Below are 20,586 nucleotides of genomic sequence, written 5' to 3'. Positions count from 1 at the left end.
TCCTTAAAAGGGACTTTTGGTCTGGTCTGTTGCCATACAAGAAAATTAAGGAGTTTAGAAATTGAAAGTTTCACTATAACTGCCAGATGGCTGTTTGAGCAATATTGAATAATGTAGCCAGTGAGGCTATTCACACGTGCATGGATAAAACCGGGCTAAGGAAGCCCAGCTCGGTTTTGCACATGTATGTGTACCTCCATGATAAGGCCCAATCCCGGCGGCACCATGACGGCAATCTCGCCTATGGAGTCTCCCTCAAAAATGAGGTTAAGGGAGCAAGTGCTCCCTTAACCTCATTTTTCAGATTGTCTGTCAGCTATGGCTGCAGTGCAAGCAGCCGTGGCTAGCAGACTCACAGAGGAAAGGGGGGAATTCCCATAATGCACCGCAAACTCTTGCGGTGCATTATGGGAGTTCCGGGGGAGGGCAACGATGCGTCCTTGCACCTCAACCCTCATCAACCCTGATCCGCCCGTCCAAAGAATGGGAAGTGCTTCTGTGCGGGGGAGATAAGCATTTCATGGCACCCTCTTCTCACCCCTCTAGAGCCCATTCTTGAATCATGAGAGTGGGCTCAGTGTCTGTTATAATGCAGTAATGTGAACAAAAGAACGTTGAATTACTAAGTTAGATTTTCTCATCCTAGGAAGACTCTCCACGTATGACCATCATTGCACAAGAGAAAAGGATTCACACCTTTCCCCCATGTGTCCTGATCTGCATTGGAGCCACTGTGACTGCTCTGTGGCAAAAAAGAGAAATTGCCAGACTTAAGCACATCTCCTTATGAGGCATTCCACATAACATGTCATTTGGCCCTTGAGCAATCATCTAGATATTTTGTCTGATTTTTGACTTACCTGATCATCAAATTCCTTCATGGATTATCTAGAGAAATAAGTTAAATACAGACAACTGTGGTTCGTAAGTCAGGAAACACAGTCAGCACATAAGAATATTAGTGTGTTTTCTCATTCCTACCTGCCTTCTGTAGGATCTGGCTCTTGAGTAGATTTTCCTAACTGTAGACTCCCATTGTTAGGCAAAGACACCAGAAGAGAGAGAGAGCATACTTGTAAGGGTTCCAGCCTTGGTGCATGTCCCCGTAGATCCAGTCACACATTTGTGGGCATAAAAGTTTGTTGTTTTGTATATCTCATACTTCTTCTAAGCAGTGTGCCTGTCTGTCTGTGAGCAGTATGCCTGTCTTTGTTCCACCCACCCACCCACCTATTGTTGCATGATTCTGAGTAGTTGGTAAAAGTCTGGGTGTTGTTGAACTATGCTGATCCCTGTGTTTCTGGCTTCCAAGGTTACAGTAAATTTTACCCAGATTCTTAAGAAATTAAAGCCTTTGTCTCAGAGCATCCCACGTGAGGGGAAAAATGCTGAATCATTCCTGGTGAGCTGCCTAGGTGGGCTTCTCATAAAACTATTCTGTATTTCTGGTAGATTTGAAATGCTGCCACCAGATCTCTCCTACAGGCTACTCTGAACAGAAATTGGAGTGATCAAAGATTCCCATTCACCTTTTCCTCCTTGCTAACAAGCAAGTGTATAATAAATCAAATTGTTTCCCCCAATTGTTAGTTTGGCCAAGCTCTTATTGAGACACATTTTGCACCAGAGAAAATCTGCCCTCCCCCGCTAGATCAAAAACCACCCTTGGAGGCTTGAAAACGGTAAAGAACAACAACAAAACAACCACCCACTTTTTATTCGAAAGGCTACAAAAATAGGTTGCCTTAAGCTTCAGTTTTAGGTTGCATTTAAGAACACTTAAATGGTTACAGAGTCTTTTTCAGTTACTACAGACTGGTTCCGTCTGAGGCTTTGGGTTGGTTAGATAAACTTAAAAATACTTAGTTGGCTACAAGTATCCTTCAACAGTACCCCAATGATACTGGGGCAGCCTACAGTAAATTCTTAGTTACTTAGTTGCAAACAACAGATATTTAGGAAATGCAAAGCACACTCCAAAGAAACAGAAATTCTAACATTAATTCTTACTAAAACACTTTCTTCTGCCTTCAGCTTCCGAAGCCACTAGCCTTGGCTTCCTTTTTTCTTGAACTCACCAAGCTCCTGATGAGAATCAAACCTCCTGCAATCCTGTCTCTCCAGGATCTACAGTCATCCTGCTGCAGCAAAACTCCATTGCCACATGTTCTCCTGGGCTCTTCCAGCTCAGAACTTTTCTTCTTCTTCACAGAATTCCCAGCAACAACTCTCTAGGTCACACTCACCTGGCATACTGACTGGTTGAGCTCTGGAGTTCACCAGCCTGTCAGTCAAGACAAGGGTTTGCTTCCTGTTAACCCTTTAGAGGGAGGGGAGACTGGTCATCACAGGGGTACTTGTATCTGTGTCCAATGCAGACCCTGGGATAGGGCTTCTTTTCACCTTTTATGTTTGGTGGCCTTGGGGAAGGATGGGCTCACGCCATTACCCTCTACAACAACAGGAAGGAGGATGGGCCCACTAGAGGTTGGAGTCACTGGAGGTCCTGTACACATAAAACTCAAATGCTGTTCAAGAGAAGGATGGTTGGGAAGACCACAGGACCCACTAGCTGTTTTTGTTTACTCTAACCAGTTTTGTGTTCTTTGGAACTGCATTTTCTTTAATGAATATAATAGCCTTAAAGCCAGGTTCTGCTCTCTGTTCCCTGGCAGTAATACAGTGCTATTTTCTGGAACTGAAGCTAGATCTTGGTCCAGTATCTTGGTAATAGGTTGGAGCAGGGCAGGTCCATGGCAAGCTTTAAAATCAGGACATGGATTTATGAGCTCATAATCAATTAAGGTGGAGTCTCCTGTACATTCTGGAGAGTATTGAGGTAGAAGTAATAATAGTTCTAGAGAGATAGGGTGCAAATGTGACAAAGATGTGTGTGGCTGAAATGTAGAGTTGCAAGTTGCATATTATGGTAGGTATGTTTGCAGAAGCGTGTCTGGTGACAAAGAGTTAATGGCCCAAGGGAGACAAGTTATTGAATGCTGTTGCAATACTGAACTCAACTACTAACTGGGTAAAGAGACACCTTTCAAAGTGGTGGTTCCCATATTATCAGGGGGAATATGGCCCTATTCTGCCCCCGCACAACATCCCTTCAGTGGTTGTGTTGTTGCCATCTGCCTTATGTTTCTTTAGAGTGAGAATTCTTGGGAAACAGAGAACCATCTTATTCTTTTTCTGTGTAACCTTCTTTGAGAACTTTTTGTTGAAAAGCAGAATAACCACTACCAGCACCATCATAGCAACAACAAACAACTGTGTTTGAGGTGTCCTTCAAGTTCATGAAGGTCTCATTATGTCACATGAGGGAATGACACACATGACCAGGACTCAGTGTCCCAGTGACATGTGCATTATGATGTCCTTTAATTGCAAAGCCAGGATCGTACTTAACTGGTATTTTAGTAATTAAGTCTGTCCTGCATGACAAATAGTGCTTTTCTTCTATATAGCACAAGAATTCCATATAAGCGAACGCAGTACAGTGGTTAAGAGAATAACCTCTGACTCATTCAGACTGGTTCAGACTTCACTTCAGCCATGAACCCATTGTTTTGGTTCTATATGAAGTATTAACCCCTCTCCTCATGATGAAGATCCTTTTATAACGTCTACTCAGAGGTTAGTTCCATTCAGCAAAGGTCTCTGGCAACTTCAAGAAACAAAGAAACTTATATCTGCTACCTTGGCAATATTCTGACATGGCAATCACACAGTTAATGCTGCAATAATAATCTGTACAGCAGTTGAATTCAATGTGAAATCAGCTGTGGAAGGCTTTTAGATATATCTAATAGAGAGTCAGCTTAGCTTCCTGTCTGTCTTTTGCCCTTGCAGCTCAAAGAGCTTCTTAGTGATTTCAGACTTAATGAATAAAAAATGGCAGTAGCCCATTAAAAGGCAGATGGGAGTTGTGTCTCAGCGATTGCATCCTACTTGGTGTGTTTAACATATTGGTGCTATATAACACATGTTGGAGTCTGCTTTGTAAAACCCACTTGCTTGTTTGCTTATAGGAAAGAGCAAGAGGTTGATTCAAAAGATGCTATCATACTGCATCAGTTTTCAAGGCCAAACAACGGTATCCCCAGTTTATCTCCTTTATGTTTGAAAATGGAGACATACTTACGGATGGCTGATTTGCCCTACCAGGTAAACCTATGCACGTTACTATACTTTGGCTACTTACAAGGGTATTGATGCTGCCTCTTGTGAGGATCATTTGCCCTGCCTAGTGGTGGTAGTATGTACTAAATGTGCAGGTGCTCATATAGTACAATCTTATTGCCAGCTGTACTGCCCATATAGATACTATAGGAACTGCTGCTTTATTGCCCTCTGCATGCCCTCCTGCATGGTATATGAAAAATGGTGGAGTTCACATGATTCCCATATTGGCATCTCTGCATCCACCACTGAGGACAGTGTTCCCTGTAAGAGGGATTCCCAGATGTTGTTGGCTACAACTCCCAGCATTCCGAGCTTCAGAGGCCTTTGGCTGGGGATTATGGGAGTTGTAGTCAACAACATTTGGGAATCCCTCCCACAGAAGCTTTCCCAGACAGCACACTTTACCGTGGGTTTACTATGAGGCTTTACTGCGAGTTCAAAGTTGCCCCCCAAAACCAACGCAAAAAGTGGATATTTTTTACCCTGGATATAAATTGGGCTACATGCTTAACACACAATGAAAATCCTGAATTGTGTGAAGTGCTCCCTGATAGCTTGCAGGAACTTTGGGGTAAATTTGTTCGATATATGAATACAAACTTCCATTCTGGAGGAGATGTGAATTAAAAGCCAACTGTGGATAACTTCCAGGGAACACTGGACTGGACATGTGATTCCTCAGATTGTATTGGCAGCCCAGGCACCAGTTAAACAGGTGATCAGTGCTGTCAGTTTCAGCCGTGCTAGTCACCTGTTTTGGAGAGGGGGGACTGAGTGAAGACCTGTTCTTCCCCTTTACTCTTTTCATGTGAGAAGTGGGGGAAGGAGAAGCAGGTTTCGGTTCCAAAAAGGCTATTGCTGCCGTCAAAGTTCAAATAATGCTTGTCTTGAATAGGTCACCATTACCAGCAACTTAACTGGCAGTTTATATTTTGTTCCTTCTTCTTTTATCACCTCTCTTGACCTTCTGTCACTGGCTGCAGTGAATGGTGTTCTGGTTCTGCTTTCCAGGGGAGAGGAAAAGAAGGCAGGTGGGCGGTGTGTGTTACTAGGGCAGGAGGAATTCTTTACACATCCTGGAGCTCTTGCAAGAATAAGGGCTACATTTTTGTTCAGGCTTTGGCAGCCTGAGGTAGCATGACCCTGCAGTCTAACTGGCACATGTTTCTCTTCACTAGACCTGCAAGGGGATAATGGTGGGAGAGTCTCATAGGTTCCTGTTGCCTATAATAAAATAAAATAAAATAAAATAAAATAATTTCTGTCTGTCTGTCTATCTGGAAGAACCAGTGGGGAGCCAACTTCCTCTCTGCAACTTTCCTTCCAAATGCTGTTGTCATTGTTTCACACACTGGCCTACAAACATGTGCTGGCTCAGGAGATGGGAAGCCAGGTCTCCACAAGTGTCCTTGTCTAGCACCTGTGGAGTTTGGAGGATAGGATTACCAGGCTGCAACCTGAAGATTCTCCCTTTGCCTTTAAACATGCTGCTGAATCTAAAGATGGGGCAGCCAAACTTCTCCCACCTAGTTCCCCTCTAGTTACTCCTCTTCCCCGTCTGTTGTGCATCAATCCTCGCTTCAGCATATACATTAAATACATACATACATGTGTGTGGGGTTTTTTTTTGGGGGGGGGGGACCTCACCTGACTCATCTCACAATTCAGCAGCTGATTTAAAGGTTGGCTGCTACTTGTTGGAGGCTGCTACTTTCTGCTCTGCCAGGAAGTGCACCAGCAAAATGGTACGTGTGTTTGTACAACTGTGCACACATTATTATATTATTTATATTATTATTGTTTCATAGAGATAGAGATAGATAGATAGATAGAGCCTTTGTAGCTTAAAGTGCTTCACGACCTGTATTTCCTTTATCCTCCCAAGAGCCCTGTGAGAAGGGGTGTTGATATTCCAGTTTTACAGATAGGAGCAATGAGGCAGAAAGACGGTAATAATGAATTATTTCTTTATAGTTCTGGTCCATTCGTGATTTTCTTCTTTGTGTATTTTTCTTAGAATTATTTTGATGGAAAACTTTCTCCTCAAGGGAAAATGCCATGGATTGAGTACAATCGTAAAAAGGTATCTGGCACAGAGTTCATTATTGACTTTTTGGAAGAGAAACTTGGAGTGAATTTAAACAAACACCTTGGCCCTCACGAAAGAGCTGTTTCTAGAGCAGTAACAAAAATGGTGGAGGAGCACTTCTACTGGTAAGTTGCCATGGAAACTTGAACACTCTCTGATTTCAGGCATGCAGTTGCACTTAATTTCTGCAAATGATGACTTATTTCATCTCTTGGAGACCTTGGAGCACACTTGTTAGGCCCAATTATCGTTTAACTCATGGAAAATTACTTTCTGCACCTATGAACAGCAGGACTGGTGACATTTTTACTAGTCTCGCTAAAATGCTGGAAATTAAATCCATAGCCATGTTTATGAATAATTGCCATGCTGATTGCATTGGTGGGGAAAAAATTGAATTCTTTGGACCAGAATTTTGCCCTTGGGCTCTGGTCCAAAGTTGCACTCTAGGGCACATAGAACCTCTTATAGTACTGATTTTGCTGTATATCTGCCAAAGGATGCATCTGCAGAGATGCTACTCTTGTTAATGTGAATGCATGATGGGAGCTCTCTGAAAACATGGGAACGTGTGTGTGTGTGTGTGTGTGTGTGTGTGTGTGTAAGAAGTCCCAGGGTTATGTTGTTGGTTCTGGGGCAGTTTTGTACAATACAAGAGCAAAAGAAAAGCCTGGCTGGATCAGACTAGTATCTTGTTTCTGCTATTGGCCAGACAATTCTCTTTGGAAAGCCAAGCTGGTATATTGAGAGGCCAAACTGGAATAATGGGAATATAGAGTTGATTCTTGAAGTAGATTTATGTATAATTTAATACGTATAAAAATGATTGTGTGATTCCAGGTAGTGGATGTATTATTTCCCACATCATCCTTTAGCATAGATTACACTTGCTGGATTGGGATGCATGTTTTGAATGAAGAAGAAACCTATCTAGCTCTCTGCTGGACCTATGAATGGCAAGTTGTTGCAGAGATATGCCATTCATAGACTTTTCTGACAGACATTTGGGTCTATTTATTCAGACTGGACCTTTTCACTTGGGTGTTGGGACAGATGTCCTTGACAGGAGTCTAGGCACACTTAGGATTTAAAAAAAGGGACTGTAATGACAGAAGCAGTTTTGAAAGAGATTGATAGAGCTACCTAAACAATAGTAGGCCACAGAGATTTTTAAAATAAACTCTAAAAGCCAAGCATCACAGATACCTAGAGAGAGGATCTGGCCTGTCAATCACATATCCTGATTAACTCTACCCTGTGCTGCTGTTGTCCAGGAGTGAGTAAAATGACTGCAGAAATGCAACCAACCACTCCAAATCTTGATATGAAGAGTGAGTTGGGAAAGGAGCTGGTAGTGTGGTCAGTCAGATCTTCATTATGCATGCTGCATGCTGGGCTTGCGTTGAAAAGGATTATATATAGCTCCCTGGCAGGGCTCCAAAAGCAGGCCTGCAGCGGGGCTTCTCCTAATCCAAGGGAAGAGAGGTGTGGGGGTGGGGGGACTGAGTTGCCCTTAAGGGGAAAGCACACATTGTGAATATACAACACCTTCTTAGGAGGGGCAGGTGGATTAGGTAGATTGTGAGGTGAAAAAACGCTGCAATTGTCTTGCGAGTTTATGGGCAATCTCCTGGAACTTTATCACTCACAACTCTGAGATTCTGTTGTAGTTAAATATGGTGTCAGAAATCCAGCAATATTCTTTAGAAACCTAGATCTGCAGTCTTTGCTCATATTTATTTTATTTTGACTGAAAGCCTGCCCTGTCTCTCGGGTTTATGAATGACTGCAGTGGTTATGCATAGCTGAGGAGGATCTTTAGTCCCAGAATACTTGCAGCTTATTTGGACATAAAACAACAAATAAGGAAGAACAAAATAATGGGGGGAGCAGGGACAAATTGCAAACAAATAGAATATGATCCAAAAGCACATTTAACAGAATGTCTGATAACGTGCAGCCTCCTATACTGTCATTCCCTGTGCATAGGCTTGTTACCCTTCGTCTAGCTAGCCCTCCTACCGGCCCCTCTCCCTGGGAGCACGGCGGTGACTCAGAGGATTGATGATAATGGAATGAGCACAGCAGAGTGCCTTCCTCTAGCTAGAGTGCCATAAAGAGGTTCCATGCGCCTAAAAATGCATTATTGTATCTGTTTGTATACCAAAATATTTTGCTTCTAGTAGGTGAGGCCCGTCTTTGACCAGGCAGAGTCATTTTGCATAGATTACACTTATAGGAAAGTTCAATAAATCTGCAATCGAGTTTACAAAAAAATAATGTGCTTGCAAAAGGGAGGTAAAAGAACAGTATGAAATTTGTGGATTTCAGCTTCAAACGATATTCTCAGCAGCTGCAAGTTTTCATATGCCTTGGCTTAAGGAGCTAAAGGAACAGGCAACACTGGGCTCCAACTGGTCACAAAACACTCCCCAGGCCTTGAGCAAACAAGCACTCCCCACTCAAACGGTATTCATTTTCCTGAATAATTACCATATATAGTGAATTTGAAATATAGTAAATTTGAATCTGAAAAAGATCTTCTGCTTCTCGTATACTGGCATGTCATTTTGGAATTATTGATCTGTTTATTGAGTGTTAAAAATCTGCTGAGAACAATAGCAGTTAAAATATGGTTATTTTCAGAAATCCTTCTAAAGATACAAAAAGAAGTTTTTAAAACTTTCCACTGGTATATTCTGGTGTAAAGGGGTGGTGCCTTCAGCTAATTTAAGTTGCAGGATTGTTCATGCAAAATTTGGTCTCTGTAGGTCATTGGGAAGTATGACTTTATTTTGCATAAACATGCAAACAAACAAATCCTTCGAAACATATAATAGATGTTCCTGAAAATCAGCTGGTCCAGCTCCCTTCATTTAGCAGCCTGTCTGAAGCCTCTTATAAACTAACCCATGACATCTATATTCTATCGTGCATTCTGTGCATATTAGTGAACTTGCCTGGTTCCTTATTGACCTCTCCATGTATTTAGTGAAAACTCCCCACACCATATAGGTAAGTTAAAAAAAAAAATCTGAGATGGAAGAATTTGTCCCCAAAGTTCCAAAAATAACCTCGAACAAAGTGAGAACCAAGCTGCTAATACAAGATCCTAGGAGCACATGCACAAAGGATGATCTGAAGGCACATAATGCATTTCTGCTGGTGAAATGCAAAAGCTCTGGCCCTGTGAGCTGCCTGGATAGGAGTCTTCTGGACTCTGGAGCATTCCTAGATGGTGCTTTTAGCTCGCATCTCCACCGGGATGGAGGTGTGCGTTCACGTATCAGCCAGGTTTACCCCAAAGCCTGTGTGGCATTCCATACACAATTCGGATTTTCCCCAGTGTATTGGAGCCTGGTCTAGGGTTTAAAAAATCCACTTGCTGCGTCAGAGTATTCAATATGCCCCAAACTTGCAGCAAAGCCTGCTGTCTGGGACAGCTCCTGGAAGCTTTCCATCTGTTTTCTTTCTTTCTTTCTTTCTTTCTTTCTTTCTTTCTTTCTTTCTTTCTTTCTTTCTTTCTTTCTTTCTTTCTTTCTTTCTTTTAAAAAAGAGAGCCACTAATAGGTCCTGTTCCAAATATCCTTGTTCTGTGGTCCCTTCACTTCCCGGGATATGGGGACTCACACCCCAAGTTCTTTGTTGAGAAACAAGTACTAGCTGTAATCTCAGTGGACCTCCCTCCCATAGTTAGATCTGAAGATGAAACACTGGGGTGTGTGTGTGAGTCACATGATTGTCCAGGGTGGGCTGGGAGGGCACGTGTCCGTGGTGTGTGTAGGGGAAGGCTGCATTTAACTTACCTTCCCCCCACTAGATGACCAAACTTCCCTTCATCAGCGCCCCTCCTGCATGCCCACACAGACAGCCCTGCTCCGTGCAGCTCTGTGAACCACGGAGCAGGTCAGAGGAACTCCAGGCACCCCTCAATGCAATGCACGACCTGCACATTGCATTGAGGATTCCCTCATGAGATGAGTGTTCTATTTGCCCATCTCTGTGACTCCTGCATGCAGCCCGAGGAATCACACGATACCCGGTAGCCAGGGTTATTAAGGGGGTTAGGCAGGCGGGGAGTGGAGGGATCCACGAGGACCCTGCCACTTAACACTGACCAGCTTAACCCTGCTTGGGGCAGCCCATGCAGGGTTAGGCTGGTCGTGAGAACAGTCCTTCTGTGTATTTTCACCGAATGGTGGCAGCACGTTTATGAGCAGTCTTTACACGATGGCAGTCTGGCTTTGAACCCAAGTAAGGGAAATACAAGGATCCAACAGGAAAAGGAAGAAGTCATTCATTGTAATGGGCCACACTGACACAGATTTTCTTTAATCATGAAAAGGGGCTACTCACGCAGCTACTGTGAAAATAGGATGAAGGATGGAAACAACTTATTCTTGGCGGATTCACCTAGACTGGGAGGAGAAGCATTGTGGACTTTGTTTTGTTCCTGTCTGCACTGTGAACAGATCCACCAGGCAGCCCCCGTGCACCTTTCCCTGCAAACCCTCCTTCTCTGTTCCTTCCCTTCATGTTCACTCCCCATGATGCAGGAACCCTGGGGAGAAGAAGGAGCCCAATGGTAGGACAGCACGTGGAGCTGGGAGGAAGAGGCGGGAGCCAACTTCTGAAGCTAGATAGTCATAGCTCCAGCAGACTGTTTGGGACGGACCTAGAACAAGCTCTCCTCTGCTCGCCCCTTCATCCTTGTTAATGTAATGCTGTGAAGCAGAGCCCCCTGTAGGACCCCAGGAGTGCAGCATCACAGCCACACTTTAGAGCAGGGATTCTCAACAATGGGTCCCCAGATGCTATTGGACTTCAACTCCCATAATCCCCAGGCACAGTGGCCTTTGGCTGGGGATTATGGGAGTTGAAGTCAAATAACATCTGGGGACCCAACGTTGAGAATCCCTGCTTTAGAGTGCCTTGCAGCGCGCGCACACACACACACACACACACACACACACACACCCCTCTTCCTTCATTCTATGGTTTTCTGCACAGCATGCCAGCCACTGTGTTCTTATGTATACAGTACATAAGAACAGCCCTGCTGGATTAGGCTCACGGCCTATCTAGTCCAGCATCCTGTTTCACACAGTGGCCCACCAGATGCCTCTGGGAAGCCTACAGGCAAGAGGTATGTGCATGCCCTCTCTCTTGCTGTTGCTCCCCTGCAACTGGTATTTAGGGCATTTTGCCTATTCGCTTATAGCCACCAGACTCGTAGCCATTGATAGACTTATCTTCCCTGAATTTGTCTAAGCCCATTTTAAAGCAGTCCAAGCTCGTGGCCATCACCACATCCCATGGCAGAGAATTCCAAAGATGAATTATGTGCCGTGTGAAAAAAATACTTCCTCTTGTCGGTCCTAAATTTCCCAGCCTTCAGCACATTTTGCATTTGAGGGCTCTGTACCAAGGTTCACTTTTAAAATGAACACATGTCTGGTCATTCACACAGAAGCTGAATGGCCATCTGACACAGGGATGCTGTAGCTGTTTCCTACACTGAACAGGTTTTGGACTAGATCTCCAGCTCCTTTCCAGCTCTAAAAATCCACACACGAATGTGCACACATGTGCAGTACAGTTTAATGTCTGAATAGGGCTACTAATGAGCCAGCGTGGTGTAGTGTTTAGAGTGTGGGACTAGGACCGGGGAGACCCGAGTTCAAATCCCCATTCAGCCATGATACTGGCTGGGTGACTCTGGGCCAGTCACTTCTCTCTCAGCCTAACCTACTTCACAGGGTTGTTGTGAGGAGTAACCTAAGTATGTAGTACATCACTCTGGGCTCCTTGGAGGAAGAGTGGGATATAAAATGTTAATAATAATTAATAATAACAACAACAACAACAACATTTATATCCCGCTCTTCCTCCAAGGAGCCCAGAGCAGTGTACTACATACTTGAGTTTCTCTTTCACAACAACCCTGTGAAGAAGGTTAGGCTGAGAGGGATTTAATTTAATAATACATTAAAATAATGAATGATACTCCTGTGATGTGTCCTTAGATCTCAAAGGCCTTTTCCTGCATTGCAATGACTATCCAGGGGAAGGAGCTAGGAGGGGCTCCTCCCTTTCATTTCATTTCCCTTTAGCCACTTCCTTGTTATCTCCCCTAAGGTACCAATATTGATGTTGCTCTGTTCCATTTTAGCCAGTAGTTTAATTTCCGAAATAATTAAAGGTCTGATCCACAACTGTCCTAGGCTATGGCAGTATTGATGCTCTTTCCCTTCTCTCCCCCACCCTCCCTTTACAGCTCAGGCAGCTGAAACCCAGCAGGCCCCGAGACATAATCTCTTGCCCATGTGCTCAAGGACTCAGAAGCGCTGGCACTAATTTCATGCCGTGCCCACTCCAACAGCCAGAGAAGCCAAGAAGTACCAGTGCTCCATCCCTGTGTGTGTCCCCACTCCACTCCACCTCTGGCTATGGGGTGCCTGGGGACCCAAGGCCTTGCTGTCTGTGAGGATTGATATTCTGTGTTTGCACCAAGGCAGCAGAGGACTAAGACTATGTTTGCTTTGCTCTTGTTTGTTTGTTTAGATTAATATAGGACACTTTCTGCATGGTGCTGAGTGACTTCTGTTGACTCAGTGTTCAACTGCTGAGAGGGGCTGCTGAGCACCAGAATGTCCTGCTGACCTTGGGCATGCTTTCTAAATGTTTGGCACCTCACAACATCAGCTGCTGCAAGTGTACCATAGGCATCCTGTGCAAACAGGGAACATATTTTCAGGGAGGGGCCTGTTAGTAGCCAGCACAAACGGACAGCCTTCATTTTGCCGCAGTTAAGTTCTTCCTATTGTTAGGGTAAGTGAGGTTCTGTGTGGCTCAGAAACCATGGAGGAGACAGTTGTAGAAAAGAGCTGACGGAGCTAAGAGGCTCTGTAGGGTAACTGAACTGACTTGACCCCACTTTGAAAGTATTCTGGGATTATAAATATTTTATTTCTAATGTAGCTGGAAAACTACTGGGCATAACTTCAGAACAACATGGTTTATATGTTTCTCTTCACATTAGGATTTGCCTTGCTTCCCGGAATAGCTTTGTGAAAAGGTGTGGGCGGAGGGGGAGTGAGCTATATTAGTATCTTCCTAGTGCTCTTAGGTTCCAAAGTCTTTATTAATGTGTTGACAAGTGTGTTGCCAGTTTCAGCATCATCCAGTTCTTTTGGAGTGGGAATATGCAAGTGTATATGATTAACAACAAGAGCTGATTAACAGTCCAGTTTAACATGACTTTCACACTCTAGCAAGCATTGCTGTGGAACATTATTATTAAGCCACAATGCGATCCTTTGCATCACAGTTCCTCTAGTTGAGACCTTGAAATGATTCAGATTAATATAACATTGCAGGAGTTGTAAGGGTTCAAAATGCCATCTGGTCCAACCTACTGTTGCGAAGCAGAATCCTACATACACAAGTCACTTTTTAGCCTTCTTTTCAGTAGGCTTATGAGATCACCACCGGCATTCTCTGTGTGTGTCCATGTGTGTCTCCCCACCCCTGGCCATCAACTTCGCAATGCCTAGAGCAATAGAAATCAAATTGGGTACAGTTGTAGGGACACTTCAATGGCATTGTTTGTGATGATGTCATCCACCCTGATTCAAGTTGGTGGACATGTAAACTTTTGAGATGCAAGTGGGCTAACTTGTAAACCTCTTAATGGATTTGAACCAAATTTGGTACAGCTGTAGAGACACATAGGGACTCAGTGGCGTAGTTGGTGACGATGTCATCCACCCCAATCCAAGATGGTGGTCATGTGAATGTCTGAGCCTCAAGCTGGCTAATTTGTGGACTGTCTAACCCATTTGAACCAAATTGGCTATAGTTGCAGTAAGTGACACCCAGGGACACCTCAATGGTGTAGTTTGCAACTGTGTCGTCTACCCCAAGCCAAGAGGGCGGACATGTGAATGTTTGAGGTGCAAGTTGGCTAACTTGTGGACTGGCTAACTGATTTGAACCAAATTAGGTGCAGTTGTAATGCAGAGTTGCCAGAACCTAAGGGGTATACTTGTGGGTCAAATGGGCCATAAGCCAGAATTTGGCTTTTTAAAAGCCAAATCTGGCCACCTAGTTGTAATGAGTGACACACATGGACACTTCAGTGGTGTAGTTTGCAATGATGTCATCCACCCTGATTCAAGATGGCAGAACCATAAACTTTTGAGGTGCAAGTGAGCTAACTTGTGAATCGCTTAACTGATTTGAACCAAATTTGCTACAGTTGTAGGGACACATAGGGACACCTCAATGGCATAGATTGTGACAATGTCATCCACCCCAATTCAAGATGGTGGACACATAAATATTTGAGGTGCAAGTGAGCTAACTTGTAAACTGCTTAACTGTTTTGAACAAATTTGCTACAAGTGTAGGGACATATGGGGATGCCCCAATGGCATGGTGTGTGATGATGTCATTGAATTGCCACTCCAATTCAAGATGGTGACCACATGAACATCAGAGGAGCAAGCGGGCTAATTTGTGGACTGTCTAACCAATCTGAACCAAATTAGGTACAGTTGCAGTGAGTGACACACAGGGACACCTCAATGGTATAGTTTGTAATGATGTCATCCACCCGATCCAAGATGGCGGATGCATGAACATTTGAGGTGCAAGAGATCTAACTTGTGGACCTTGATTTGAACCAAATTGAGTCCAGTTGTAGAGACAGTGATAGGAAAGTAGGCTGATTAGTTCTTACTAGAACAACTTGCTTTTAATGGCATCAGCAGAGATGAGGTGGACTGTATAAGATGCTTCACGGCAAATAGCTCCAAGTGCTTCAAGCAGGTGAGTAAATCAATATGCTGTGGCATTCACTCTCCCACAAGGCACTAGCCAACTTGTCCATCCCAACTCTAAAAATGGCGATCATTTCAGTTGTGGCTCCAGAAGAAACAAGTTGTTCTAGTAAGAAAGTAAGCCTAGAAAGTAAGCCTACTTTCCTTTCACTGTCTCTACAACTGGACTAAATTTGGTTCAAATCGAAGCTTGCAAGTTAGGAGAGGAGAGCTGGTCTTGTGGTAGCAAGCATGACATCCCCATAGCTAAGCAGAGTCTGCCCTGGTTGCATCTGAATGGGAGACTTGATGTGTGAGCACTGCAAGATATTCCCCTCAGGGGATGGAACCGCTCTGGGAAGAGCAGAAGGTTTCAAGTTCCCTCCCTGGCTTCTCCAAGATAGGGCTGAGAGAGATTCCTGCCTGCAACCTTGGAGAAGCCACTGCCAGTCTGTGAAGACAATACTGAGCTAGATAGACCAATGGTCTGACTCAGTATATGGCAGTTTCCTATGTTCCTATCTCTTGCACCTCAAATATTCATGCATCCACCATCTTGGATCGGGGTGGGTGACATAATTACAAATTATACCATTGAAGTGTCCCTGTGTGTCACTCACTACAATGGTATCAAATTTGGTTCAAATGGGTTAGACAGTCCTCACATTAGTGCACTTGTGCCTCAAAGGTTCACACATCCACCATCTTGGATCAAGGTGGATGACATCATCACAAACTACACCATTGGAACATTACGTGTCCATACAGCTGTAGCAAATTTGGTTCAAATCAGTTAGACTGTCTACAAGTTAGTGCACTTGTGCCTCAAAAGTTTACATGTCCACCATCTTGAACTGGGTTGGATGACATTGTCACAATCTACACCGTTGAGGTGTCCCTATGTGTCCCTACAGCTGTAGCAAATTTAGTTCAAATCGGTTAAGCGGTTCACAAGTTAGCCCACTTGAGCCTCCAAAGTGTATACGCCTGCCATCTTGAATCAGGGTGGATAGCATCATCACAAACTATGCCGTTGAGGTGTCCCTGTGTGTCACTCCCTGCAACTGTATGCAATTTGGTTTAAATTGGTTAGACAGCCCACAAATTAGCCTGCTTGGGCCTCGGATGTTCATGTGGTCGCCAACTTGAATTGGATTGGATAACATCATTACACACAATGCCATTGGGGCATCCCTATGTGTCCCTACACCTGTAGCAAATGTGGTTCAAATCGGTTAAGTGGTTCACAAGTTAGTCCACTTGTGCTTCAAAGGTTTACACATCTGCCATCTCAGATCGGGGTGGGTGACATCACCACAAACTACACCATTGAGATGTCCCTATATGTCCCTACAATGGTACCTGATTTGGTTCATATTGGTCCAGGTGTTGCGAAGTTGATAGCTGAGGGGAACACACTGACACACACACACAGAATGCCGGGTGATCTCATAAGCCTACTGGAAACTAGGCTAAAAATGCGGTTTGAGGCAGAAGAGGCATGCTGCATTCCTGGGGAGGAGAACTTTAGATATTCAGAATTTGAATATGAAAGAGAAAAAACATTATATTTCAACCCCCCCACCCCCACCCCAAATTATCAGGTATATTGATTCAGTGTGCCTGGCCACCGAAGACTACCAGGAACCACATGGGTGGCAGACTAAAACTAAAACAAGAACAATTGTGCAAGCCTCCAGGCCAGTTATTGCTTCTTTCTCAAAATTGTCGTCTTTCATTTCTGGTTTTCCATAGCAGTATGAAACGAGTGATAGGGCAGGGGTAGGGAATCCGCTATTGTTACATCTATAGTGAGTGGTATATCAAGTTCTGTTTGGTGACTCCTCCAGTGACTGTTTGCTGGTGTCTATCTTATATTTCATTTTAGATTGTGAGACCCTTGAGGACAGGGATCCATCTTATTTATTTGTTATTTCTCTGTGTAAACCGTCCTGAGCCATTTTTGGAAGGGCAATATAGAAATTGAATGAATGAATGAATGGTCTTCGTCTGGAGGTGCATTGTGTTCTGCACAGCAGTAAACTGTTTTTACCCCATTCTAGGACCTTGGCATATTGCCAGTGGGTGGACAATCTCCATGAGACCCAGAAGATGCTTTCTCTGAGCGGCCCCTTTAGTGACCTGCTGAAGTGGATTCTGTGCCATATAACCAAAGGAATTGTGAAGCGGGAAATGTACGGCCATGGCATTGGGCGCTTCTCTGAGGAAGAGATATACATGTTGATGGAGAAAGACATGCGCTCTTTAGCAGGTCTTCTGGGTAATGTACAGTGCATTTCGTTATATATTACCCACAATCACTGGGTTTTGACTGGGTTTGCCACCGCCCCCTCCCTCAGTATGACTGTTTTTGACAAGAGGCATTTCCAATTGGAAGCACACTATAGCCTCATATAGACATTATTATGACAGGAGCTGTACTCAAGTACAGCCTCCAAAAATGATGAAAATGAAGCCCCACCTGAGGTGTAAATTACTCTCCCCAGCTGGGTGGATCCATCACTCTTCCAGCCTTCGTCTGAAGAGGCTAAAGCTATATGCATAATGGAGGGCACTTCTGCGATGATCAGGAGACTCAGGTGCCTGAATCTTCTGATCATGGAAGTGCCTTCCATCTTGCTTACAACTTTAGCCCCTTCAAATGAAGGCTGGAAGAATGACGGGCCTGCCCATCCGGGGAGAATGATTTATGTCCCAGGTGGGACTTACACCTTATTTTCAGAGGCTGTACTCGAGTCATAATGTCTGAATGAGGCTTATAAAATGCGTTTCTGGACACATGTAGTTTGGTGCATAGCGTTTGTTGCAAGGATGATGGTGATGCTTAATATGACTGGCAAGCAGCCCGTATGAGCTGTTCATAATCTAGACATGCCCCAGAATCGTTTATCAGGCATAAGAGTTCAGTGCAGATTAACTGATGTGGAAGGGGTTTCCTGTAATCTTGTTAGTGACATTTTATCTTATAATCCCTCCAAGCAGCACAGGGTGGCATATATTGTCATCTCTCCCTACCCATTTTATATTGCCACCAATCCCAAGTTAGGCTGAGAAGCTTCATGGCCAAGTGAGGATTTGAACCTGGGTTTTCCCAGTCCATCCCAAAGAGGAGAGGAGAGCTAACCTTGTGGTAGCAAGCATAAATCGCCCCCCTTGCTAAGCAGGGTTCACCCCGATTTGCATTTGAATGAGTGACTATATATGACTGCTGTCTGACATAAGATATTCCCCTTGGGGGATGGGGCCATACCTCAGTAGTAGAGCATCTGCCTGTATGCAGAAGGTTCCAGGTTCATTCCCTGGCATCTCCAAGTAGGGCTGGAAGAGTTTCCTGCCTGAAACCTTGGAGAGCAGTTGTTAGTCAGTATAGACAATACTGAGCTAGATGGACTAATGGACTGACTCAGTGTAAGACAGCTTCCTATGTTCCTAATCAATATGCCATTCTGGCTTTCTCCTTCCTTAGGAAGGAAGATTGAAAACCATTGTCCTAGATATGTTATTATTTCTTCCAGCTCTATGATCCTGTGGTTTTGGGTGGATTTCACTACTTTGTATGTACAGTATATATAGCTCTTCTTAGCGTACACATAGATTTGGTAAATGCAGTTTGGGCTGAGTTTGGACTGTATTGCAAATTCTGGAACACATGGTGGTAATTTCTAGGATTATTAACACACTAGAAAGAGCTTTTGGTCACTTCCAGATTGTTAATAGTTTAGAAATTCAGACATTTTGATTGGTATTCATAAGTCAAGTTTCATTTTGTTTTGTTGTCCAGTTTTAGAGATATTCATTTCTCACTGTATCTGCAACACAGTCCTGACTCACCAGGCTCGATTGATTCTGTATCATAGTAATTTCTTGATGCAGATCAGGTGTCACTGAGAAACTGGCTCAGAATTCTAGGATTCGGATGGGTTTTCTGGAATACATTATGAGTCATTGCATTTCTCTCCAGCAATTATATATAATGGCCCTAACAACTTCTAAAACTACAGCGTGTATATACTATAAGTAATGCTTGTAGACATCTCTGTGCACAGAGAGTGCATAGTAGGGGTGAGCACAGAACCGGTTTCTTCAGTTTGGTTCAAATTCATGTGGTCAGCCACAGCATGCTGACCACGCAAATGGCTTCCATGCATGCGTGGAGAACATAGGGGTGCCACCATGGTGTTGCAGTGGTGCCGGGGGGGGGGGGAGGGCCTCAGCAGCAGGAAGCTGCATGGAGTGGCGGCACACAGGTAAAGACCTGCTCTACTCACTTTTAGAGGTGCTGCTCGTTGCTCCCCGGTGCTGTCCTTGAACCACCAAACTGGTTTGTGGTTGGGCCAAACCATACCATGAACCGGTTCACAGAACCACAAACTGGTTTGTATTCAAACCTGTGCATGAACTGAGGTTCATACACATCCCTATTCCCAATAATATAAGCAAATCTATGGATTATTTTATGCTTAGGGGTAAATTGTATAGCAATAGCAATAGCACTTACATTTATATATACCGCTCTATAGCCGAAGCTCTCTAAGCGGTTTACAATGATTTAGCATATTGCCCCCAACATTCTGGGTACTCATTTTACCGACCTCGGAAGGATGGAAGGCTGAGTCAACCTTGAGCCCCTGGTCAGGATCGAACTTGTAACCTTCTGGTTACAGGGCGGCAGTTTTACCACTGCGCCACCAGGGGCTCATAGTGCAATAATCACACATGCACTTTTAGGAATGGACCATAGCTCAGGGGTAGAGCATGTCCTTTACCTGTAGAAGGTCCCAGGTTCAATCCCCATCATCTCCATGGGGAACATTCCTGACTGAAACTGTGAGCAGCCACTGCCTATCAAGCCACCAGGAGGGATACTATGCTGGGCTAAATGGGGACAGTTGCTCCCTTCCTGCTAGATATGAGAGCTGCCCCTTTAAAAGGTGCCTCCTAACACCACCTAACAGGAGTTGATGCAGAACCAGATGGATCAATGTATGACTAGGTGTAAGGCAGCTTCACATGTTCATATATGTTGATTTACATTGCAACAGGCATCAAACACAGAAGAATTTATGAAATGTTAAATGGGTTAATAGTCCAAAAATCCCTTCAGTGCCTTGAGAAACTAAAGAGACCAATGCCATTCTTCAAAGTGATTAGACTCTGGGCTCCAATCATAGTACTTTGGTTAAAGGGTTGACCATTTAACTGTTTGTGTTTTGGAAATAGTACCAGGGTGTCATCAAGGAACGTGAGACTGATGAGACAGTCAACATGTAATCTAGGAGGGATCAAAACAAACAAACAAAAGCATCAGAAGGCCCATAAATGTTTGTGACACTCTTTTTTTAAAAATAGGTGATAAAAAGTACATCATGGGACCCAAGCTTTCTACTTTAGATGCCACAGTGTTTGGGCATCTGGCACAGGCCATGTGGACGTTACCAGGAACTAGGCCTGAGAGGCTAATTAAAG

The 20,586-nt window shown here is 44.0% G+C and overlaps 1 protein-coding gene across 5 annotated transcripts in view; it reads left to right on the top strand.

Moving 5' to 3' along the window:
* Positions 1-20,586, top strand: part of FAXC (failed axon connections homolog, metaxin like GST domain containing) — a 52,704-nt gene that overhangs the window by 9,891 nt on the left and 22,227 nt on the right. For all 5 annotated transcript variants that reach the window (XR_008314339.1, XR_008314337.1, XR_008314338.1 and 2 more), the window contains exons 2-5: positions 4,035-4,170; positions 6,206-6,402; positions 17,163-17,380; positions 20,470-20,586. Coding sequence is in view for 1 of the 5 variants with exons in the window: in XM_053287681.1 (XP_053143656.1) it covers positions 4,035-4,170; positions 6,206-6,402; positions 17,163-17,380; positions 20,470-20,586 (668 nt within the window). In the remaining 4 variants the exon portion in view is untranslated. The remainder of the gene's footprint in view (positions 1-4,034; positions 4,171-6,205; positions 6,403-17,162; positions 17,381-20,469) is intronic.

This window comes from Hemicordylus capensis, chromosome 1 (assembly GCF_027244095.1).
Source record: "Hemicordylus capensis ecotype Gifberg chromosome 1, rHemCap1.1.pri, whole genome shotgun sequence".
NCBI classification, from domain to species: Eukaryota; Metazoa; Chordata; class Lepidosauria; order Squamata; family Cordylidae; genus Hemicordylus; species Hemicordylus capensis.
Note: the sequence above shows the minus strand (reverse complement) of the source record. Positions and strands in the feature narration are given on the sequence as shown.